General features: G+C 54.4%; 1 protein-coding gene across 1 annotated transcript in view; it reads right to left on the reverse strand.

The window, feature by feature from the left end:
• The window catches only part of Tg (thyroglobulin), a 222,849-nt gene that overhangs the window by 83,519 nt on the left and 115,657 nt on the right, over window positions 1-23,673 (reverse strand). Inside the window, 6 exon segments of the mRNA XM_047522972.1 lie at window positions 5,691-5,893; window positions 11,854-11,998; window positions 12,928-13,021; window positions 14,558-14,780; window positions 18,529-18,693; window positions 19,902-20,036. Coding sequence (XP_047378928.1) covers window positions 5,691-5,893; window positions 11,854-11,998; window positions 12,928-13,021; window positions 14,558-14,780; window positions 18,529-18,693; window positions 19,902-20,036 — 965 coding nt within the window.

Genomic DNA, 23,673 nt, shown 5'->3' on the forward strand with positions numbered 1-23,673 from the left:
AAGGAGGGGCTCCAGACCTACTTAGAGAAACAGGAAGCCATCCAAGGACCTAAGGGAGTGATAACATCTCCATGTTTGAAGAATCACCTGACTGCTGTGTGGAGGACGGATTTTTAAAATTCCAGAATTTATTGTCTACTCTACTTGACATATGCTTAAAGAAAAAGATGAAGAGATTTTGAGGAAAAGGGGGTAGAAATTTTTTTCATGGAGAAAATGAACAAACATGTTTCATGTTGAGGTAAAATGGAATCTAAATTGCACCAGGGCAGACAACTGTCACAAAAGGAGCAATCCATTGAGAAGGTACGGCACTCGCAACTGTGCTAATCAAATTATATAGCTTCAAAAACATCAGGCCACCATTATGGGGACAGATGTGCAAACCAATCATTTCATTTGAAGTCTCAAAAACTGCTGGACTAAACAAACAGAAGGGGAGAGGTATACAGATTTTAACAACACTACGTGCCTTTTCTACCAATGAACAGGAACCCCTCAGGTCCCAGAGGAAGCTGCCATGAACGTCAGGCATGGGGTTCTTCTGCTTGGGCTCTATGACCCACAGGCAACAAAAGTGGAGACAGATTTGCAAAAGGATGGATAAAAATTCCATGAATCTAAATGCTTTAAAATTTTTTTCTTGGCTAAGAAGAAAATAATGCAAAAACTATTAACAGAAATAAATGGTAATATTGCTACTTTGAAAAATTTCTGGGGCAGAGCTGACAAAATAATTAGGGAATTTTATTCCTTACATCATACATGGATCAGAAAACAAAGAATGAGAAGTGATGAGGTCAGCTTCCAACTCAAGAACTAAGAGACCATGGCTTTGTCAAGGAGACAGGAGAAAGGTCGATAACGGTAAGGACCAGGTCAACGATTTGGAGTGTTAAAAGAGAGCCATAGAGAAGATTTTAAAAGCCCAAACATTGTCTAAATAATAAGATTAATATGATAGATAAAAACACAACCAGCATGGTCAAGAAAGAAAAAGAAGAACAAAAGCAAATCAGATGCAGTTCCCTTGGTAACCACGTCTCCAGGAGAGGATGTGGCCCTTGGCAGGGAAGCCACAGGACAGCAGCGAGGCCTTCCTCCCTCTTCAACTCCTCCCTGCTGCCTGGACCCCTTCCTGAGAGCTCACACTCAGCCCTGTGGATGAGGACGAGGTCTACAGATGGCTTGGGGACTCTTCTGAGAAAGAGAAAGAAGGAAAGAACTCCTTTCTTCTTTAAGCTGCTTTGCTGATGGCTCTCTGCCGGTACAGCAGGTGGGTACTTTGCTCCAGCAGGGACAGAAAGGGACCTCCTTATCTGAAGGTGGAGAGGCAGTTTCACAGAAACCGAGCAAAACCAACAGGCCAGGCATGACAGTGAGGAGAGAGTTCAGAGAATTCCCAGCCCATCGGCTCCCCTGTCCCAGGCTTTACAACCCGGAAAACCCTGCAGGAGACAGACTGCTCACCACGCCAGCCAGACTATGCACATCAGGACCCCAACAATCACACAGACTTTTATGAAAATGTCTAAAACCCAATGAAAAGATGGATGGGGACAAAACTACTGTGCTCAGGGTCATGGTGTCAGCCTGATTCGTGATGTAAAGCTGAAGAGTAGGGCAATGTAGATTTTCTTTTCCCAAAATTTCATGAAACGATACTCAAATTACCAGCAGGAATATCAGGAAAAAAAGAACAAAGACAACTTCAATAGACTTATTCTAAACCTGGGAGTCCCAAAGCCCATGACTGGCTAGACCATTTGATGGACGGGGAGAATGCCCACTGTGAAGTACAAACTGTGAAGGAAGACGCCTCGGGCAGCCTCTCCCCATCTGTGGGTGGAGCTGAGCCCAGCCCGGGTACCTCCTGTGAACCAGGGTCCCTGCTAAGTACTAAGGAAGCACTAAGAGAATTAGACTTACGTAAGCGCTCAAGCATCTAGCCTTAGTCAAATCGAAATCGGATACGTGAAAAAAATAATAAACACGCAGATAAAGGCAGAATTCCCGAAAACTGCTACATAGAAGCCTCTTCTAAGGGGAGATTCTTTGTTTTGAAAGAGAGAGGGAAAGGCTTGGAGGCCGCATTTCAGCTGAGCCCTGATCATGGAAGGGATCTGCTAGTGAACGCTAGAGGCAGAGGCGCCTAGAGGAAATCGACATTTCCTCCACATGGTGAGAGCCAGGGAGCCTGCAGCAGAGGTTCCCGTAGAAACAGAGTAGGAGAAGGCTCAGGAATCTTCAGCTTGAGGCCTTCTTGAGGCAGGAGCTCACCCTGAGGAAGGAGGGGAGGCAGCCTGAGAGGACAGGCAGGGGATGCCTCCTAGGTCCTGGGGATCGCCTCCTCTCTCTTCCCTTAAAGCCCGCCCAGGCCTCAGAGCCATGAAATGCAGGTTTCCGACAAGCCCCTTTCTCCCTCCACCCGACCAGGGCAGGTGGAATGTCCTGGGCACGGAAGGGAAGGCTGGGTTTCTTGGGTTCCATGGTGTGCAGGACACTTTGCAGACCTGACGCCATGACAGCTTCGCCAGCCCCCAGGAGACTGTGAGAAAGAGCCACACCGATTCCACAGGTGACTGCCAAGTGAAGGGTTTGTCCAGGTTGGGGTTTTAATGTACGCCTCTCTGATTCTTGGTTCTGGCTTGTTCTCTCACATCTTAAGACTCTCAAAGAACTTCAAATTCCCAAAGAAGTCCCCGAGAATGGGAAAACACAGGATTTGGCTTTGGTTTCTTTACTGTGTGTTCTTTGGCAAGTCACTAGATGTCTCTAAGCCTCAGAAATCTTATCTCTAGATAGGAAATAAAATGAAGATCTCATGCCAATCAATGTAAGGAATCTGAGATAAGATTTTGAAAGTGTGGACCCAAATATGTTAAATGAATGTGGGTTATTAATCATCATCAGAGGGTTTCTCCACTATGTTTCAACAGTTACAGCCCCAAGAATTGTGGAGAGACTGAAGATTTCACCCAAGAATAAACTGCCAACTCGCATTCATGCCCCCAACACCTGCTGGTAAAGAATGCACTGGAGGAGTTCTAATATGGAAGTATTCTAGTTCTCTCAATTCCAAATAATTTCACATGCAACCCAAGGACTTCTGGGAGCAGTTGTAAAAACTGCTTCCAAGTGAGTAGAACAGACGGAGGGTTTATTTTTAAATGCACTGCCATTTGTTGAAACAGATTTGGTTTTGAAATTCCCCAAACACCTAAACCACGAAAAAGAAAAAAAATCTGCCTTCCAGTCTTTTTGGAAGGTATTTGGGCATCGTCCGGGTCCTAGTGAGTATCTCATTGCTGAGAGGGCCCTGGAGAAATCTCTCGAATCAACTCAAAGCAGGAAGCTGGGCTTTCAACACCAGGAGCTGAGCAATGTTAGGGCCCAAACCTCCTGGCTACCAGGTGGGACAACTTCAGAGGACAGAGGAAGAAACCTGGGTTCACAGGAAAGAAGCCCAAAGAAGGTGGAGGCACTGGGCTAGCCTTGGAGAGAAGAGCTGGGCTAGCCTGTGAATCCCTTGCCCCTCTGGACACTCTCAGTCTCTTGGTTCACCTGCTCACTTGCTGTCCCCTGTCTCTTGGTTCACCTGCTCACTTGCTGTCCCCTGCTTGTCCTGGAGCACCTGCTCACCTTAAGGTGTGCCGTGCAGGTTCCTGGATGCTGTGGAGGGCAAGGTACTGGCTCCTGCTCAGCCAGTAAGGGAGGCAGACTTGGCACCAGGAGGGATTGGTTACCAGTGGAAATCCTGATGAATGCTGGGCAGCAGGAGTCAAGTAAGGTCCAGATGAAGTGAGAAGTCTGGAAGGCTTTCCTAAGAGACAAGCGGGGAGCAAACAGGAGTTGGGGCGAACAGCTTTCCACTCAGAGGAAGCTGCCTACACCCGCATGCAGCGTGGAGTGAATCCACAGCACAATAAAGGCTCCTGTCGCTGAGGGAGAGAGGGCACAGCAGGTGGTGTCTCTGCTGGGAATGGAGACAGCACTGATCCAGCCTCTGTTATAGCCAATGACCCTTCTCCCCGCCTTCTGGTCAAGGGTTTGGAATCCAGGAAGGCTGGGCAAGGCTGGGAACAACACTATGGTCTTAGAACTGCCCCGGTCAGTGAGGAATGGGGCCCAGTGTTGGTCTTACTGGTTCTGCACCTTGGCTTCAACTGGGTTCCTCGGTAGGCTCCTGATTGGCTCTGCCTCCAACATTGCTCCTCCCATTCCTCCTTCTCCCAGTCTAAGGGCACAGTTAAGCACCTGCTTTCACTGGCTTAGATATCCCTTAACAGCAGCCATAGCCAGAAGGTGGGAGCAGCCAGGGGTCTGTTAACTGTGAACGGATGGGTCGACAGAACACAGCGCATCCACACAGTGCAGCGAGGTTCAGCCCTAATCACGAGGAGAGTCTGACGCCTTCTACGACATGGACGAACCTTGACAGCATTACAACAAATAAAATAAGCCAGACACAAAAAGACAAATCTTACATGCTCCCACTAATTTTGGGTACCGGGAATAGGCAGATTCACAGGCTAGAACAGTGGTTCCCAGGGCTAAACGGGTGGGGAGAACAGGAGTTCATGATTAACGGGTACAGAGTCTTGTTTGGGGATGATGGAAAGTTCTGACAATGGATCATGTGATGGTCACACAACTGAGAGTGTACTTAGTGCCACCAAAATGGTTGAATTATAAAATGAAACAGACAAATCAGTGAGCAAAACCCTCGCTATCGCCTGACACACACAGGACGAAACAAAGGATGTGCAGAGTCATCTGACTCCTCTGCCTCCACACCACCACTCGCCAGGACCTCCTCCGGGACTCCCCTGTCACCAGGTCATTCCCTCTCCAGGAAAGTCCTCCCCAGCACTGCACCTTCCCCTGTGCTTGGGGCTCTCTTCAAGTGCTGCGCCCCAGGACCCAGGAACCCTGAGCCGCAGGGGAAGCAGGACATGCATGTTTGGCATGGCATTGCCAGTGCCCAGCACTGGATGCCTTGCTCAAACTGGATGCTCAGTGAAATCTGAAGGTGATCAATGGCAGAACAAGAGACATCAGGGCTCATGCTCTGAACAACCAGGTTATTTCTTCCATCATAAGTGTCGTCAGCATCAGCATCATCCCACCCCCCACCCCCACCATCACCACCATCATTGTCACCATCATCTTCATCACCATCACCACCACCACTGTCATCGTCTTCCTCACTGTCATCATTGCCATCATCACCGTCATCATTGCCATCATCACCATCATTGTCACCATCATCACCATCATTGTTACTATCATCACCATCATCTTCATCACCACCACTGTCATCGTCTTCCTCACTGTCATCATTGCCATCATCACCGTCATCATTGCCATCATCACCGTCATCATTGCCATCATCACCATCATTGTCACCACCATCATCATCATGGACACTGAACTGCAGAGAAGCTCTCCCAGGAAATAGAGCTTCCACCTGGGGTTCCACCATCTAGAATGTTTAACACTTTGGATGGGAGTGGAAACAGTTGAGGAGGCCCTTCGGCATCCTGGATCCGCTCCTACTTGGAAAGATGGCTACAGCAGGACTCATACGTGGCACAAAGGATAAGAGAAGATCAAACAATTGAAGCCAAGTGGTCTCAAGAGGCAGGTGAGCACCTGAGAGCAGACTGCAGGCAGGACATGCCACTCACCATCAGCAGAGCCCTCCGGAAGAGCCTGAGGCCAGTGGTCCTGGTCACGAGAAGGTGGATGCTGGCCACGTCAGCCCCGCCACGATCTGCTGCCAGGGACACACGCCGAGGGTCCCCACCAAATACACCAATGTGGGTCTGCACCCAAGTCAGCGCTGCCACCTGGTCTAGCAGCCCCCAGTTGCCAGTTGCCTCACTGGACCCTGCAAAGAGGAGCAAGAGGGTCACCCTGTGTGACTTCACGACTCCAGGTCTAATGTCCATGGTGCTATGTCAGGACTGTGGTTCCTCCAGGGGATTACAGGTTCCAAATATGGTGAGGGACAACAGGAGGACATGGGCTTCGGAATCAGAGGCAGCTGGCTTGGCTTCTAGCTACGGCTTATTTAACACGCTCACCTTGAGCACGGCTCTCCCGTCAGTGACCCAGGGTACTTCCTAAGGGAGTTGCCCTCATCCGAGGCAGAGATGTTTGGTTCCACCACCTGGCTTGGCCCCCAAGGGAAGAAGACCACCCCTGCCAGCTGCCAGGGGCTCTCTCTAACAGTGGCCCAGCCAGGTGGGGGCTGGGGATCCCAGTCCCTCCCTTGCCTCGTCTTCTCTGGCCTTAATAGGGTGCAACTGAGGTGACGCCTCTTTTCTTTGTTACAGAATTCAGAAACTACTTGGGGAAGACCCCTCACTATTTCTTTTTAATGAAATAATCCAGACACACACAAAAAAGTATACAAAAACAGGCTCTTCTCTTGGCTTCAGGGACACCGCCTGCCCCCACCTCCTGGTCACTATGATTCCAGTGGCTTTCCATCCAACTTTGCCAGGACCTGATCCTGCTGTCAAGCCTCAATGCCAGGCCTTGCTGCTCTCGCCTGAGGCTCGCACACGTCTTTCTTGATGGCTCTCAGAAGCCTCCACAGGTTCCACCTGGGCAGATGTCTCTCCTGCCCACATGGGCAGCCCAGAGCCCCCGAGCCCAGGTCCCTCGCAGTTCTCCATGAGACCGCAATCCTGGTTAGCAGGATTCTGTTTCCTCAGGGTCGCAGGCAACTCAGGAGAGCAGGGCACCAACTGCTCTGCGGACCTCCTCACCCACATTGCCGGGGACAATGAGGAGGGAATGGCCCTGACATCCATTGCCACACACCCATCTCCCGTGATGTGCTAAGGGCCATGGCTGACACTGAGTCCACAGACTTCCGGGAGGCCAGAGTGGGGCCACGCAAGAGGCCACTCATCTAACAAGTAAGAGCCGGCTCCCTCCAATGCCGGGCCTGGTGCTGGCCCTGCTGAGGGTGAGAGGTGAGGCTGGAGCCCAGCTCGGCATGCAGCCCCCTGCGGAGCCCTTATGAGCAGCAGTGAGCTCACCGACCTGGCCCCTTCCTTCCAATGGAACAGCAGAAACCGGGAGCGGGAGGCTGCCCAGACACAAGAAGTGAATGTGGGATCAAGTGGGGACTGAAATCCTAGTCACAGTCAGAGCTCATCGTCCAAGCGTTCGACCCAATTCCACAGACGTTTGTGACAAATCTGTGATGGTATTGAGAAACTTAAGTGCCTACTTATGAGGCTCCTGCTGGCACAGCCTTGGTGACAGCCTCAGGGCCCCTGCACGACACTGGACTCCTGCCTCTCCAGATCTGGGGCAACCTGTCTGGGCTCTGGCTCCCGGGGCCGCTCGTCACATCCACGGTGCTCCCTGCTGTCTGAGGTGCTGAGCCCCAGACCTCCCCCTCCTCAGGGTCCCATGCCAGCCCCACCTCATTCTGTCACACAAGCCCACCCTCCACACTCCTGCTGACGTGCAGCCCCGCTCCGTCCCAGGGGCAGGACCATCGCTGTACACAGTCCATCAAATGCTCCATCATCCCCTCTCTGTTCTGACTGGCTCTGCCTGCTCACCAGTATCTCTGACAACTACAGAAGCCCCTTAGCAGGAGCCAGTCTTATGGACAGAACTTGGTGAAGGCCGCAGGGCTGCGTGGGCTGCGGCCTCAGCCATGCCTCTTCCTAGGAGTGCGGGTCCTGCGCCAGCTCTTAACACCCGCGTGCCTCTGCTCCCGCTCCACAAAACAGGGGGAGCGTCCGTCATGCAGCTTGGACTCACTGACGTTGCAGCGGCAGCAGGACTGTGCGGGCATAGTGCATTACGGAAGATGTGGTTCTTCCCTTAAGTAAAATGAAACTGGTTTAGGTCCCAACAGTGTCTCACCAGCACGCCTGGCAGGGCTGCCTGGTCTTCAGTAGCAGAAACAGTGTCTGTGCGGGGCGCCCGCTGGGGCCAGGCTCTCTGCCTGCTTTCCTGGTTACAGGGATAGCAGACCCTCTCTGGAGGCCCCCGAGTGCCCAGGGAGGATGAAGTCATGGCAGTGTGTGGTTACGCTGTCAGCCAAACCTTCTGACCTGCTCCCTGGCCAAAACACGTTTCCTCAGCTCCACACCCTGTGGAGGGCCCGTAGACCCAGTGTCCACTGCCCCCTCCCCTGGCTCTGCACTCCCCAACCCCAGGTCCCTACCATGCCTCGTCAGAAGAGGACAACCACTGGGGTCAAAGAAGGCTACCTACGCCGGGGTCAGATGCCCTTAGGGGCCTGCCCCGTCCATAGGGTCCGGCTGTAGAAGATGGCCTCCCTGGCCCTCCTCCCACCCCTTACTTCCTGTCCACCTCCTCATGTCAGCAGGAACCACGGCTCCCTGCAGACCCTGGGCGTGGCTCCTCTGCTACGCAGAGAGCGTGAGTTGGCCGGGCTGGAGGGAACTTCGGCTTTCGTTTTTCCCTCCTTTCTTTTAAAACATGCCTCCTCTCAACACGGGGGCTTCCGGGGGGTATTTTCACTCTGGGGTCCCCCAGCAGATGCTGTGGACCTGGGCGGTTGCTTGGCCTGGCTCAGGAAGGGCAGGGACAGCTGCTGTCAGGGGCAGCCTTGGACTGGCCATGGACAAGGGGCTGGGCTGGGATGAGGAAACGTCCCCCCTGGAAAGAGCCCTGTCTGAGGGAGGACAGGGACTGACACGGGAGCTCCGGGCACCAGGCTCAGCTGAGCCACCTCACAAGGCTCAGCACCTTCCTGCCACAGAGGGAAGGAACTGCCCAGGGCGCCCTGTTCCCCCACAGCAAGGAGGTGGCTCTGGGCCCTGCCCCACTGGGATGCGAAGCCTGCACTCCCGCAGCACCCCTAGGGGTGGCCCAGCTCTTTCCAATCCTGTGGGGTAAAGCGCAGGGTCAACTGTGTGCAGTGGCAAAGGGCGACGTGAGTGGGTGAAGCCCGGGGAAGTAGCCGGGCTAGAGACCCTTCTGTCGGAGACTGGGACGGGGATCTGTGGCATCGTGTATTTGGCAAAACCTATAAACCTGTAGACTGTACAACACAGTGGGCCCTTGGTCGGCTAACGGTGGCACATAGCGAATAAACCTATTGGCTTATCACAGCAACAAAAGCACTATGCCAAAGCCTGTGTCACTAGCAGGGGAAACGGCTGGAGAGGGGACGTGCGGGATGCTCTGTAGGTTCTGCTTGATTTCTCTGTAAAACTTCTCTACATGATAAAAATTGGGAACTTTTTTTTTTTAATGGCAAAGGGGACAGTTGTAGCTGGTGACAGGGTTATTGGGGGGATTAACTGGGGTGGAAGGCCCGCCCCTTTCCCTTCTGCTGGAGGAGTGCCCCTTCAGATGCTGAGCCGCTGCCTACTGCTGGCGTCCAGAGCCCTGCCACTGGCCCTTCTGTGGCCCCAGGAGGCTAGCTAGCTATGCTGGGAGGCCCTGCCACCAACCTGCGGCTGCAGCAGAGGTCCCTGGGAGACCTCTCCGTGTCACAGCCTGGCTGCACCTCAGTGACCCTGGTCTGCATTCTCAGTTTGCTGCTGGATCTGATGAGGATCCCAACCTCTTGGGCTGAAGGGAAGGAGGCACCTGAAAATTCAGGCACACAGGCAACCGGAGCTGGCAAATCCCTGTGGCTGAATGGAAGCAGAAGGGTCCTACAGAACTCTGCGTCCGGTGGTGTTTCCAGGCCTCCGAGGAGCAAGTCACGCTTGTATTTCTGGGTGTGGGTGTAGACCAGCAGTTTGATGCCCAGTCGGCACTGTGACTGTGGGCCACAGGGGTCCGTAACCTCGCCACCTCCCAGTTTCCTTTGTGACATGGTCACAGGATCCTGACCTTGCAGAGCCACTGAGAACTAAAGGAGGTCACCCTGCTAAATTCCTGGGGAAGGGAGGCGCTCAGTGTGGTGTTTCCTCTCTGTTTCTGACACGTTTTCCTCTGAGTAAAACGATCAGGCAGTGTTGGAGCAGGTCAGGAATGAGAGGGGTGGGTGTTCTGGAAGTGTCCATGGCCTCCCCACAGGCCGCCCATGCTGGCAGCTGAAATGTGTCTGCCGCTCTGGAAGAGCATGGATTCTCAACAAGACTGCACTCTAGAAGTCAGAGCTGACCCCCTTTGGGGCAAGTTCTTGCTCCCTGGCCCTCTGGCTCAACCTGTCCTCTTCAGCTTGTGTTCCTAGAGGACACACCCTGTCGAGTTTCTTCTCTTTGAAGAAGAAAACAAAGTCACAAGAGAAAAGTTCTTTTTGCTCCCCAAAGTCTTTCATACAACCCCAGTTCCCATACTGGTGTCCTGCGGCCATTGAGGTCTCAGAGAACTGAGAGCCAGGAAAGAAGACGCCCCCCACACCCTGAGGCCTCCATAGTCCTGTGCCCCCAGGGAATCTCGTCTCCCACACTGCATCCCTGGCTTCCCATTGCATAGGCCTGCAAGTTTCTTTGGGGCTCTCAGGCTTTGTGCCGTGTGGCATACCCAGCCCTGGTTCCTCAGCACCCCTGGGTCTGATCACACTGGGTGCCCACCGGCTCACACAGTCCAGTGCAGTCTTTCCTTCCAGCCCTTTCGCTTGTCCATCCATACTTAGCACGTGTGACATTCTGGGTCTTAACTGAGAGCCTTGGAGGTCAGAGCTGAAGTTCAGCCCCTATCTTTGGGGCTCATAAATCCCTCACCATCTTCCAAAGCCTCTTACATGTACCCTCCCACTTCATCCTCCCAGCAAATTTGGAAGCTGGGTTAACTATTCCCATTTTACAGAGAAGAAAATGAGGCTGGGGACAGTAAGGGGCTGGTCCAGGGTGGCACAGCCAACGAGGGGCAGCACTGGCCACCAGCTCCCAAGTCCCAGGGCCAGGGCTGCTGTTCTCCCACTGCGGGTGGTGGCTGAGGTGAAGGAGAGGTGATGGCAAGGGTGTGGGTGGGTGTGAGGCTCAATTCTGCCCTAGCAGGTGGTGGGCAGAGTGGAGGGTGTGACCAGGGTGATACTCAGGTTTGTGAGACCAGAAATAAAGGGAGGTGCTAGTAAGTCTACTGATACAGCCCTCACTCCTCGCCCAATGGCTTCCATAGCAGAAGAGCTGGAACCCCCTTTTTGGAGCTGGCCAGGGAAAGGCAAGTCCTGATGGGTCCTGGCTCTGCCCCTTCTTAACCATATGACCTTGAACGAATTTCTAACCCCTAGGGTCTCAATGTTCTCTTCTGGATGCACAGGGACACGCACACACAATGCCCAGACAAAACATGAAATGTGCCCGGAGAGCTTCAGACACGCACTCGGTCCTCAGAACATAACAGCTATTGTTTTCATCCACGGGTGTCAGTATTGCTGCAGGATCCTGTGAATATGCTAGAATTCCCACCATATGCCTAGCTGGGCTGGAGGAGAAACAGAGGCAGTGAGGTTCCGAGGCTTCGAGAGAAAGGGATGAACATGTGCACAGAGGGAGCCTCAGCTCAGGGCTCGGCAGCAGCGCTGCTGTGGTTTGGGTCCTGAGGGGCCCCCTAAGGCTAGGTCCCAGGAGGCACTATTGGTGAGACTTTGAGAGGTGGGACCTTAGGGGAGGTCAGTAGGCTACTGGGCTGTGCCCTTGAAGGGAACTGTGGCGCCAGACCCTCCTCTTCCTCTTTCTCCTGCTGGCCACGAGGTGAGCACTAGCGTCCTGCCACAGCTGCCGCCATGATGCGCTTCCCCACCACAGGCCCAAAGCAACAGGGCCAACCAGTCATCACCTGGGAGCTCCAAAACCAGGAGCCAAAGTGGACCTTTCCCCGTTATAAGTAAGTTGTCTTGGGTATCTCGTTACTCAAGCTGACCAAGAGCCACCAGCACCAGCAACTCACCAGAACTCAGGAAGCCGAAGACACCCACTCGGTAGTTGGCAGTGACCACGACGAGGTTTCCAATAGCAGCCAGGACTGAGCCATCGATCGCCAACCGCCCTTCTGCGGTGTTGTGGAAGAACACCAGCACTGATGCGTTGGGGGCCTGCGGGGTGGCAAAGGGCGTCCACGCATTGGGGGTTGTTCAGGTCTGGTCCATTTCCACTGCAAGAGCTTGTGGAGGGCTCTTTCCATGCTGGACCCCTTCTCAGGCCCTAAGGAGTGCTCACACCTGGACTGTCTCACTGCCTCCCCACCACGAGGCACCAACATCCCCTAGGGCTGGGGACAAACTACATGGTGCAGTCACAGAGAGGAAGAGGCTGACCAGGACCCAACCCTGTCTCCTCCATCACACTCTCCAGAAGCTTCCTCAGTGATGCTGTGTCTCAGGTGCTGCCACTGGTAGAACTAGTCTTCAAAGTTGAGACCTAACACGCCACAGGAAGCCAGCTCAGGCCGTCTTGTCTTCTTGGGTCGGGGCTGCCCCACAGGTCAGAGATGTGCTCTGACCCCTCCAAAAGTCCCCTGAGTGATCCCTACTGGGTGCCATGCCAGCTGGCAGGCCCTGCTGATGGTGTGGGCAAGGGACAGAGGATGGGCTGGAGCTCAGCCTCTGCAAACACAACGCCAAAAGTGCCCAGGCTTTGGCCACTCCTCCTCAGGGCCTATCCCTGGGGTCGCTGCCCACCCCCACAGAGTCAAGACTCCCCGCCCAGGGCCCGAATGGGGCCATGGAAATAGCCAGAGACAGAAATGGCACACTGTCACTGACTAGGAACTTCCCTAAGCAATGGAGCTTGGGGTTTGGAATCAGGAGAAGGCCCCGTGCCCTCCCGTCAGGTGCCGTGTCCTTAAGTCATTTAGCCCTTCTCAGCTTCAGTCTCTGCACCTGCAATGGGAGAAATGTTTCTATCTACGTTGACGGCTCGCTCTCTTCCCGCCTATCCTCCTCCTAGAGGGCGGTGAGCCGCAGGGCTGGGATTTCTTTGGGGTGCGTTCTGGGGGCCAGCACAGCCAGCACTCTGAGCTCACCATGTTCTCGGGGACAAACACATTGAGATACAAGCAGTCTTCACTGACTCCAGGAGGCGTGGGTGTCGGGGTGCCCGGCTGCCAGCAGCTGGCCCTGCAGAGACAAACTGGTAACTTCCAGGGGGAAAAACCAAGCAGGAATGCCCCATCCTCCCTCCCCACCTTCCATCCATGCCAGAGCCCACCCACCACCCCATCCCAAAGGCCTGGCATCCTACCCACTCCATGGCAACGGGGCCGGTTCAGAGCACAGAGTGGCCAGCGAAGGGAAGGGAAGAGTGGGTGCCCATAACTATCTCCGGCTGGCCTGTGGAGGGATGCTCCCCAGGCACATCGTGCCGACCCAGAGGGAAACGTGCTGACCCAATGGCCCAAGATAGAGAAGGGCACAGCGGGCGCCTCAGGACCTTGGTCCTTCCTTGCTCCAGGATGCAGGCCTTTGTCTGGGCGGAGGTGTCTGGCCGGCTTTCCATGCCAATACACTGAGTCGGGGGCCAGCTCAAGCATATCCTGAGACCACCACCTTCTGGACCAGGTTTAAAAGCAGCACAGAGAAATCTGCCCAAGGGGACACTTGACTCAGCCCCCAAGCCTCAGTGGCCCTGGGCTACAGTGACCAAGCTCTCCATCACTGTCTGTTCAAGGCCTCTGGGACCCCGTGGCCTCATCTGTCTAGTGGGCGTGTCCGGCACAACAAGGTGCTCTGATCAGCGTCTGGTTCCCAGGTGCAGGAGACTTGAATCCACACTCCTCTGCATCCTGCTGCCACTGTTTCAGGGAGCCCTTTATCTCTCTTCTGGGAGCCACTTCAGGAACGGTCAGCCCATCCCTGTATCCGCTCACAGGCCTGGGGACCTGCTCAGCGGCCAGCCACAGTCAGTAGTGGACGTGGAGGATGCAACTGCCTGGGGACAGAGCCGTGTGAGGCCCGCTGGAAGGGGAGGGCAGATGGGGGCAGAGGCCCACAGTGGGTGCTCCTTCACAGGTGTGCCGAATGTGCTTTAATTAGAAAAGCATCATGAAATTATTCTTCAACATGTCAGCTATTAAAAGTGAAAAATTTCAACAAGATGAAATGATAGGTTATGAGTGCTTTTGAAAAAGATAAAAAAAGGCAACATTTCATAATTTTGTACCAATTGGGGGGTGGGATTTGAGCCTTCTAAATTTTTCTTTACCATTGGCTCATTTATGCTTTCTGCAATGCTGTATTTCCAGCCCCATTAAAGTTAGAAGTCACTGGGGCAGCTTAAGTTTGACCAGTGCAAAACATGTGCAGAGTGACCCACGTACCCCATCTCAAGGTGTGGCCCGTAGGAGCCTCCCTGTAGATATCTCCAAAGCTGCACTTTCCTCTCCAGATGCAATTCCCCAGGAGACCTTGGAAAAATGCTGAAGAAGGCAGAGCCTCCACCAGACTAGTGCCCCGAATCACCACATGGAGCAGAGCACACAGGCCCCTGGTGTCCATCCAGGGGTGGACTTAACATGAGCAACAGAGGGTTGACCCAGTGGTACTTGGGGCACACCTGTTACTGCATTTAATGTTGTCTTACTAAGACATCCCACCCCCTCACACCGCTCAAATCAGAGTACACCAGTCACCCAAATCATGGCACTTAACCCATACCTCGGTTTGGTGGCATCCCAGGAGCCTGTCCAATTTGAGGGCTCTGGTGCCCGGAAGCGACTCTCTGCCAGGGGTGGTGTGGCGTATGGGACTCCAAGGAACTGGTTCACTTGCTTCCAAGCAGAGCCCACTTGAAAGACCTGAGACCTGCCCAGCAGCTGGCCATGGGTGGCAAGGGACACAGAGGGCACAGACGCTTCCTCGTAGCGCAGCAGAGGGACACCTAGTGAGCAGGGGAGTGGGGAGGGAGGTAGCAGTGAGTCCTGGTCTCAGGAATTCTGAATGTGCCCTACACAAAAGAGAAACTATCTCTGTTTCTTGTGCCTCAAAAATGTCGGGCGTCATTGACAGCTTAGGTGCAGTCAGGTTCACTTTCAGTGTCAACAGCAGCCTCAAACAATGGCAGAGACCTCTGGCCCTTATTAGGAACCAGGCACGTGCAAAGCACAGCACTAATTCTCCTTTTGGTGGATTTTCTCCTGGGTTCTTCCCAAAGCCGAGGCCCCTGGGAAGCAGAGGCTGATCCAGGCCCAGACGCTTACCCTGCTCTGGGGCCTCCAGAAGGAACGCCAGGGGGCAGGGTCCAGCCCTCAGGACACCTGGAGTGGGGCCCCTCATCAAACACACCCCTGACTGCCACAGTGAAATGTGCAGGCTCTTCCTACACAGTGGGACGAGTAGAAAGCACACTTTCTTCTGAACTTCCAGGTCATTTTCTTGCCAACAAGTGAGTTTTCAGTAAATTTACCAAAATAAAAAGGGCTTTCAGAAGATGCAGAGTCGAGCCCTGCAGCTGAGGACCTGGGCCAGATTGCATTTCCATGGTGGAGAAATAGGCTGGGGCCGCAGGTGGTGGCCTGCCGGCACCACAGGCTGACGTGGGCTCGGGGCTTGCCCCTCTGAACCAGCCCCCTCGCGTGCGTATGAGTCACAGCTGGGCCAGACCTTCCTTGCCCCACAGAGCCCACACCTGCCATTCCCCTGTCCTCCGCCTGCCACCTCTGCTCAGCCTGCCTGCCTCAGCCAGTCAGGTTATCTGCCCCTCTGCCTCCCTATCTTATTTCCTCCACCACACTTTCTTTCACTTATTCATAGATTCAATAAACTTTTGTTGGACCCGGGCTCAGTGCCAAGTGCTGCCCTCTGGGACTTGAGACAGGCCCATGTCTGATTACGCACAAGATGAAGGGCCTTGCACAAAGGAAACGGTGGACACTTGTGAAGAGAGACTCGTGTGGTGGACAGAAGTCTCTTACTATTGCTAACGAGCAGGTTTGGTCTGCTGACTCCACTCTCAGCTAATCGGCAGACAGAGGTTTCCTGCTTCTCCACTGCTCCTTCTGACATATGTCTCTGTCACAGTGATGATAAACAGAAGAGTGGGGCAAGGGGACAGACAGGCAGAAGCCTGTCCCTCCCCAGAGCTCACTGTAATCAGATGGCCTAGGGGACATTTGACCACGTCTGGAGACATTTTTGGTTGTCACAGGGTAGGGGAGAGACGTTACTAGCATCTCCTAGGAGACCCTAAGCACCCTACAATAGATGGCCAGCCCCGTCCCCAACAAAGAATGTTCCATCTCCAGACGTCAGTGGGCTCTGAGGTTGAGGAACCTTGTATCGTGTCTGCTCAGGACCCTCAGGACCCTGAGGGGCAGCACGGAGACCCACAGAAGGTCTGGGAAGTGCAGCCCGCCTGTGCCTCACACGACAGGAAAACTGCTTATTGGGCCAACTTGGAAATCTGCATTTCCCTCCCCTGAGGTAGGTATGGGGGCAGCCCCTGCAACCCAATGGTGTTAAGAACAAATGGCGATGCTCCTGGCCGGCTGGCAGAGGCTGCAGGCGGCGTGCAGGCGGCATGTGCTCGGATGCCCTGGTTTATGAATGAATTCAAGGATGCACAGATGCAGGGCCTTATGGATGTGTGGATACGTGGATGGTTGTGGATGGATGGTTGGGTGAATCAGCGGAAGGAGTAAAGGAAGGGTAGAGTCAGGGAGGGAGAGAAAGAGGGAGAAGAGAGTCAGAAAGCAAAGTGAACGAAGCTCTCCACTGCCAGAGCTCAGGAGTGTGAGTCGGTGCTCGCGGTGGGAGCTCAGGATGGGAAGAATCAGTTTCTGTTTTTGGATCTAGGCTCAACCACAGATCAGGACTGATCTCAGCCCCCAGTTCCTTCTCACGGGTTTTCCTGTTACAGCTGTAAATCCAAGGGTCCCAGGTGAGCCCTCAGGACCGTGGTGCTAATGCAGCAGAGCTTTCTCTTGCTGTGCAGGAAACAGCCATGGTTCACGAACATGGCCCCATTCTAAGATGGGAGGAAAGCCAGAAAAATACAAAGGCTGAAGCTTTTTGAGGGAACGCAAGCTGCTTTCCCGTGGATGGAGGTATTTGATCCGCCCTTCGAGGCTGCCCAGTGAAATCGAAATTGGGGAAAATGTTAGAGGTGCAGCTCCCCCTTTGAACTCTTTTGCAGAATTGGAGGATTCTTTCCAAAATACCCACATTCTCAGGACACGTGACTAGCTGGGCTAGGAAAATCCCACGTGTCTGCGTGGGCGCATGTGTGTATGCTGCTACTTAGGAAGTGAGCGTTTCATGTGGAATTTCAGTCACGCTAAATTAATAGAGAAGCAGTCTAATTTTTTTTCTATAGAACTCAGACCTTGACATTAAGTAAGGCATTTCTCGGTAGAACCATCACACAGATCAGCTACTGGTGCCAGCTTGACTCAATAATGTAAGTGGCCAGGGAGATGGAAGATAAGGCCCAAGACCTGCCCAGGTCTGGGGTACACCCTCTGTTCAGAAGGCTGAGTGCAGGAGGATCAGGAGAGGAGGCTGTCCCTGGAACCCAGGAAGCAGAAGGCTGTCAGTGCTGGAGGACGAGGTGGGGCCAGCACAACGGCGCCCTGGCCTTGGCCTAAGGTCTTACTGGAGCCCAGTCACGCCCACGTCACGCCTCTGACTTTGACATACTGCTCTTGCTGCTCTCACGCTACAGGGGCAGGTGCAGGCTTGCTGAAGAGGGGTGTAGCAGTGAAGCCCAACAACAGAAGTCTGGCCCTTTAGGGAAAATATGTGAGGCCCCCGCTCAGGAGACGTGGGCAGCACTCAGTGGTCACCTGTTTTCTCCAACAAACGCGTCTGGTGCCGAGGGCGCCCCCAGCTGTGTCCCCTGGGCAACAACTGCTGTGGGATTTGCTCAGCGATGGTGCTGCCTGCTGCTCTCCCGGGCCTCCTCCAGCCTCCCCAGTACCCGGCTCATCGCTGTAAAGCCTGAGGCCTAGCAGCTCCATATCAAGCTCTGTGCTGTTCCGTTGCGTGGATTTGGGATGCACCCGGGGCCTCGCACATTCTAGGCAAGCGCTCTGCCTCTGAGCCCCACCTGGCCCTGAGGGTTCTTCCATCTAGGGACATCTCAGCTCATGTGGGGACGGCCTCCTTCTCCAGGGTGTTTATGACGTGGCACGCAGGCCGTGTGGGTCTGCAGGAGAGGCTGGCGTTGTGAGACGGGAGCCCTGGCTCCAAGTCCCTGTCCTGGTACTCCTAGCTGAGAAAGATCAGGGCACTAACAGCTTCCCGGGAATCATCTCCTGACGGCTAGGACGGAGAAACCCAGGTCCTGCTGCCTGCGAGAGTGGTGTGAGACCAGAGGAGACAAGGCACGAGAAGGAGCTCGCCATGACAAGGCAGAAATAAAAACATGGCTTATTTAATCATTATACTAAGAAATCCAAAGGCTGAAATGGCTTCTAAACTCAAAAAAATAAATGAACGAAAGCGATGCGAAGCTGAGAGTTTCCCTACCTTCCTCTGTCCACCCCAGCTGAGTGCCACCCAGCCCAGGGAAACTCTGGCCAACTTTCCCTTAAAATTCACAAAGCCAGTGCCACCAGTCGCCAGGCGCACAGTCCTTCCCAGCTCCACGGGTTCCTGGGAACGGCTGCGAAGGCCCAGGGGAGGCTCACCTGGCTTCCGGTAGATGTGGGTGGCCTCTTCGCGGAGCAGGAGGCGGCAGCTCTGGCCCTGCAGGCTGTGCGTGCAGCTGTGGGTGTCGGCGTAGAACACGCACCTCACGCCCCCGTCGCGGGCCTGCACTGTGGTGACCAGGCAGGCCTGGTGGCGGGAACATTCTGCAGAGAAGAGACGGGGAGTGAGGCCTGGGCCTCAGAGATGGCCTCGCTGGTACGAGCAGGCATGGCGGTGTGCACGCTGCGTCTGTCCATCCTGCCTTCCGTCTGCCCAGCCTCCCCTCAGTCTACCTTCCAGCAGAGGCAAGGCGTCTGCTGCTCCCTTCACTCGTGAAGTTGCTCTTGCCATTTCCCTGCTTAGCACATTTCCCTGGCTCCGCGTGGGCTTCGGGGTGAAGTCCTAATAGCCAGGGCTCTTCCTGGTCTAGCCCTTGCCTTGCTCTTCATCCTCATCTCCCTCTGTCCCCTCTGAATGCTTCTGCACCCTGTAACATACTAGCCACACGCCAGCAGGGACTATGTCCTTTACCATGCAAGCCAGGTATTACGCTAGACAACTTAAACTACTTCATGGCATTGGGTACTAAGAACAACTCTGAAAATAGTGCTGCTTCATTTGATTAGGCAATCAGTGGATGGCCTGCAGGCCTTATTCAGAGTCCAGTTTCTGAATGGCACCACCCAGAGTTGGGCAGTACACAACTGATACATCTGTACATGGAGGCCCATTCTGTAAGGTAAACATGGTTTTGTGCATACTATCATCTAATCTTGCAGGGGAGATTCATGGAATTCATAGAATTTTAGAAGGGTTCAGAAGCTTGGATGGGTATAAATGGTATCTGACCTCAGTCACTTTAGAAGCTAAAAGTCTTTGAGGAATATTCTGAACAAGTGGTTACCTAGTTTTTGTTTGAAAACCACAGATAGCTAAAAACTCTTTAAAGGAATTATGCATCTGAGTAATTCTGTCTAGTATAAAGTTCTCCAAGTTGCATTGAAAAATATCTCTTGAAATTTAAGTTTTACTCATAGGTCTTACACTGGCCCGAGGACCTGCCCCTCTCCTGGTCCCCAGGGCCTACCTGCCGTCTGCAGAGGGTCACGGCACCCACGCATGGTGTCTGCCTCACACTAGCCCCAGACCCTCCAGGCCTTCCTCCACCCTGGAACAAGGCCTCTCATTGGCTGCCAGGCGTAGGGACTGCCCCGTGGGGAGTGGGCCACCTGCCCAGCCCTCCTCCTCCCTGCCGGTCTCTCCCGCCCAGCGCTCCCAGGCTGTCCTGGAGCCTCACATTTCTGTGACGTCAGAGCCTTAGGCAGCCCTGGGGAGGCCCCGCCCACCCTCAGGGGGGGCAGACTCTCCTCACCCAACAAGCAGAAGTCTCGGGCGGCCGCAAAGTCGCTGGTGGCAGCAGTGCTGACGTGGGCCACGTCAAAGTCCCTGATGGAAGGGTCCACAGCCACCGAAGAGAGGGCCAGGGACTGCCACGAGTCCAGAGCGACTGGAAGAGAAAGCAGGCTGGGTGCACATGGAGAAGGGAGGCTGGCCAATGTCCAGAGGCAGTCCCAGGGCCTCTCTCCAGAGCCTCCATTCCCAGGTCACCTGTGCCTTCATCCAACCCTCTATCTATGACTGGTTACCCCGCCCCCGCTGTCCAGGCCAAGCTTTGTGCTCAAGCCTAGGGGCTCAGAAGTTAAAAACCAAGACAAACGGTGGCATGGCCACTTCTACGAAGCAGTTCACAGTGGGACAGGAGAGAAGTGGAGAGGGCAGGAGTGACTTGAAGCAGCGGCAGACAACAGGCAGGGTGGCCCGGGTGCCAACGACAGGGCAGACTCATCAGTTTGTCCTGAGATGCTGCCTTGGGTCCCTACAGACCCCACCTCGCTCACCCTCCCCAAGCCTGTGGCTGTAGGGACACTGCTGGGCACTGCCCAGGGCTCCCTTCAAGAGCCGAGTGTGATTCCCCGACTGGGGAAGTCGTTGACTCTCCACTGCGTCCTTTTCCAGGAACTGCCCTTGAGCTAAGGGAGTTGGCTCCCTAACCCAGGGACAGCCTGCATCCCAAACCAGCCCACGTGGACAGACCAGGGGTGACCCCCAACCCCAGCAGGGAGAGACACTGAAGGCCACTCCTGGGGATCAGTGGCGGCACCGTCTGCCTTGCAGGGACACTTCCTCTGCCCTCGCTGGTGACAGCTGCTGATCCCGGGCTCTGTGCACAGAGCTCTATCCCCCTCATCTTAGGGTATTTCCTGGAAACCAGCTGAGACAGCCTGCTTCAGCCATGACGGAGATGGGGCAAGACACACCACAGGGCCCCCGGGCACCGTGCTCCTGAGCAGCGAGAGCCGAGCTCTCTTCATAGCCAGCAGCCTGAGCCCTCGACTGCTGTTGCTGAGCCCTGAACAGAGCACCCAGCACAGCATGGCACCCAGAGACATGGCTGGGCAGAGGCCAAGAGGTCTGTGGGACTCATCTCGCAGGTGCAGAGGTCACGGCCAGAGCCCGGCTGTGTGCCCCTGCGAGCACAGGGTGGTCCCGAGGCGTGGCAAACTGCCCTTCTGAGGAGGGCCAGGCCTATCTGTATGCATGCATCATGCTGTCCACACTGCAGTACCAGCCGCAATGCGGGCTCCCAGCATGGCTTCCATGAGCAGTCAGCAGTGCTGGTTCTAGAACACTCCAGAGAGGACTCAGGGAGGGCCCTGAAGTTACAGGAGCACATTTCTTTTTCTGCCCCTCTCCTTCCTTCTTTCCCTTCCTCCCTCCCCCTCCCTCCCTTCCTTCCCTTTTTCAGAAGATCACAGTAGCTTATCCTTTTAATAAACATTTGTGAGCATGAACCGCAGGCTACAGAACACTGTTGCACTCTTAGATACAGCACTTCAGAGTTTACAAATCATGTCTCCTCCACCACTTTTGACCTCACAGCACCCCGGATGTGGGGTGGGGCTGGGGCCCTAATGCCTCCTCATAGCATGGAGAGGTTATGTGAGTTTATCAGGAACAAGGAGCTGGAAAGCGACCAAGCCAGATGGCAGGAGGCCTCCATGCTCGAGGCCAGTTCCCCTTCTGCCCCTCTGAGCTCCCTGTCCTGGACCACCCTTTCCAGAACACTATCCCGGGCATGAGAGGCTCTTGACCTTCGAGCACCAGCTCTTAGCTATATGGGGAGCTGTAATTTCTAGCTCAAACCTGTCTTTAACACCCAGCACTGGAGTGGGGTCGCTAAAGTTAGAGTGCTAAGTAAAGCAGCAAAGCCACCCAGCTCCACATGCCTGCTGGCTCAGGCTGCTCCCGCGGGATTTCCTAGACTGGAGCCTCCAACAGGGGCATGGACTCTCACAGCTCCGGAGGCCGGAGGTCTGGGGTCAAGGTGCTGGCCTGGCTGGGTCCGTGGTCCCTCTTCCTGGTTAACTAGCGACCAACGCCCTGCCTCACAGGGCAGAGAGCAGAGAGGGAGTGAATTTCTCGAGTCCCTTCTTAAAAGGACACTGAGGCCGTGTCTTGGTCCCATCGCCTGCCCAGGAGCCTCCTGGTGCCTCCACTGGGGGCTCAGTTTCAATCGGGGGCACAGCACACACTGCTGCACATGCTGTTTTTTTGTTTGTTTGTTTTGTTTTTCTGGTTTTTTTTTTTTTTTTTGCAATAAATAAATAAGAAGAAATAAAAGCTTCATCCAGAAGTTGCTAAATGACAGAACCAGACTTCTCAAGGGCTCAGCAAGAGGAAGGCGAAGCCCCGCACCCTGTCCTGCTGCCACAGGCTTAGAATCTGGAGCTGTCTCTCTGCACTGGGCCTGGGTGAACCACGGGAGGCTCCCGGCCTCCTCTCCTTGGCCTCCACATGCTGCTATTTTCCTGGTCAGTACAAGCGGCATTTTGGCAGCATGATCACGCTGAGCTGCCTATTTTCAGATGGTGAGGACACTGCAATTTGAGAGAAGAGTTATGATGGGGTTTTGGGATCAAAGTTGCCAATTACAGTCCTAAAATGGAAGCCCTGACCACACTCCATGTATAATTGAAGAGTGAGAGCCATCTCTGAAGTGAAAGCCAGCCCACTTGTCACTACTCCCGGTCCTGAGCAAGTCCCTCTGGTGCCTCCTACCCGCCCCTGCCCCAGGCTGCAGCACCCCCTGGTTGAGCCCTTGCTGTGTATGAACCCTAGCACCTGCGGGTCCACAGGCCTCTGCTGGTGATTCCAAGAGCAAGCTTCCTGTGGCTGCATGGCATGAAGCCTGGGGGTCCTGGCAGCATCTCACGACGTCTACCACTCACCAGGAACCCACCACCGCTGCAAACTCCCAGGCTCAGGCACTCCTGCCACCTCAGCCTCCGGAGTGGCTAGAACTACAGGCTGCGTCAAAGCACTCGGGTTAATAGCAAAGTTCTGAAGCCTTTCAGGTGGGAAGAGCCTTTCTGGCCCCAGCCTTTCCTGGCCCACAAGCAGGCCGTGCTACTGGCCATGTTTCACAAACAGGGTATCAGGACAAGCAGTAAACACCATTTGCTTGCTAAGCAGGTAGCCAGTACCAGCTGAGCCCATTACCTATGGGCAGTGCTCCAGCTCTGTGGGCTCCGGACCCAAACCCACCACGCTGCCCACCCCTCCAGATGGAGAAGGAGTAGCACATCCAAGCTCAACCAAGGGGTCGTTGGCCAAAAGCAGAGTCCAGAATCAATTGAGTTGTCTTCATCTGGGTTTTATTCTTCTTCCTAAAACTAGCTTACAGATTGAAAAGTCATTTGCCCTTCCTTCCTTCCTTCCTTCCTTCTTTCCTTCCTTCCTTCCTTCCTTCTTTCCTTCCTTCTTTCCTTCCTTCCTTCCTTCCATCTTTCCTTCCTCCCTCCCTCCCTCCCTTCCTTCCTTCCCAGACGTCAAGTAAAGGAGGAAATGACTGATTTTTAACTAAACTCCCCCACAAAACATGTGCTCCTTAGCACTAGCATTGGCCCTGAACCTAGGGACATACCAGGGAATGCCAGAGAGCTGCTCTCTGTACGCGGCAGGCTGGCTGAGACCTAAAGCAAAGCTTTTTCTACTTCTTTGTTTTTGCTTGTTGGAGACACAGGTTGCCAGCCCGGTCTCAAACGCCCAGGCTCAAGCGATTCTCCTGCTTCCGCCTCCCGAGT

The sequence above is a fragment of the Sciurus carolinensis genome, chromosome 1 (assembly GCF_902686445.1).
Source record: "Sciurus carolinensis chromosome 1, mSciCar1.2, whole genome shotgun sequence".
NCBI classification, from domain to species: domain Eukaryota; kingdom Metazoa; phylum Chordata; class Mammalia; order Rodentia; family Sciuridae; genus Sciurus; species Sciurus carolinensis.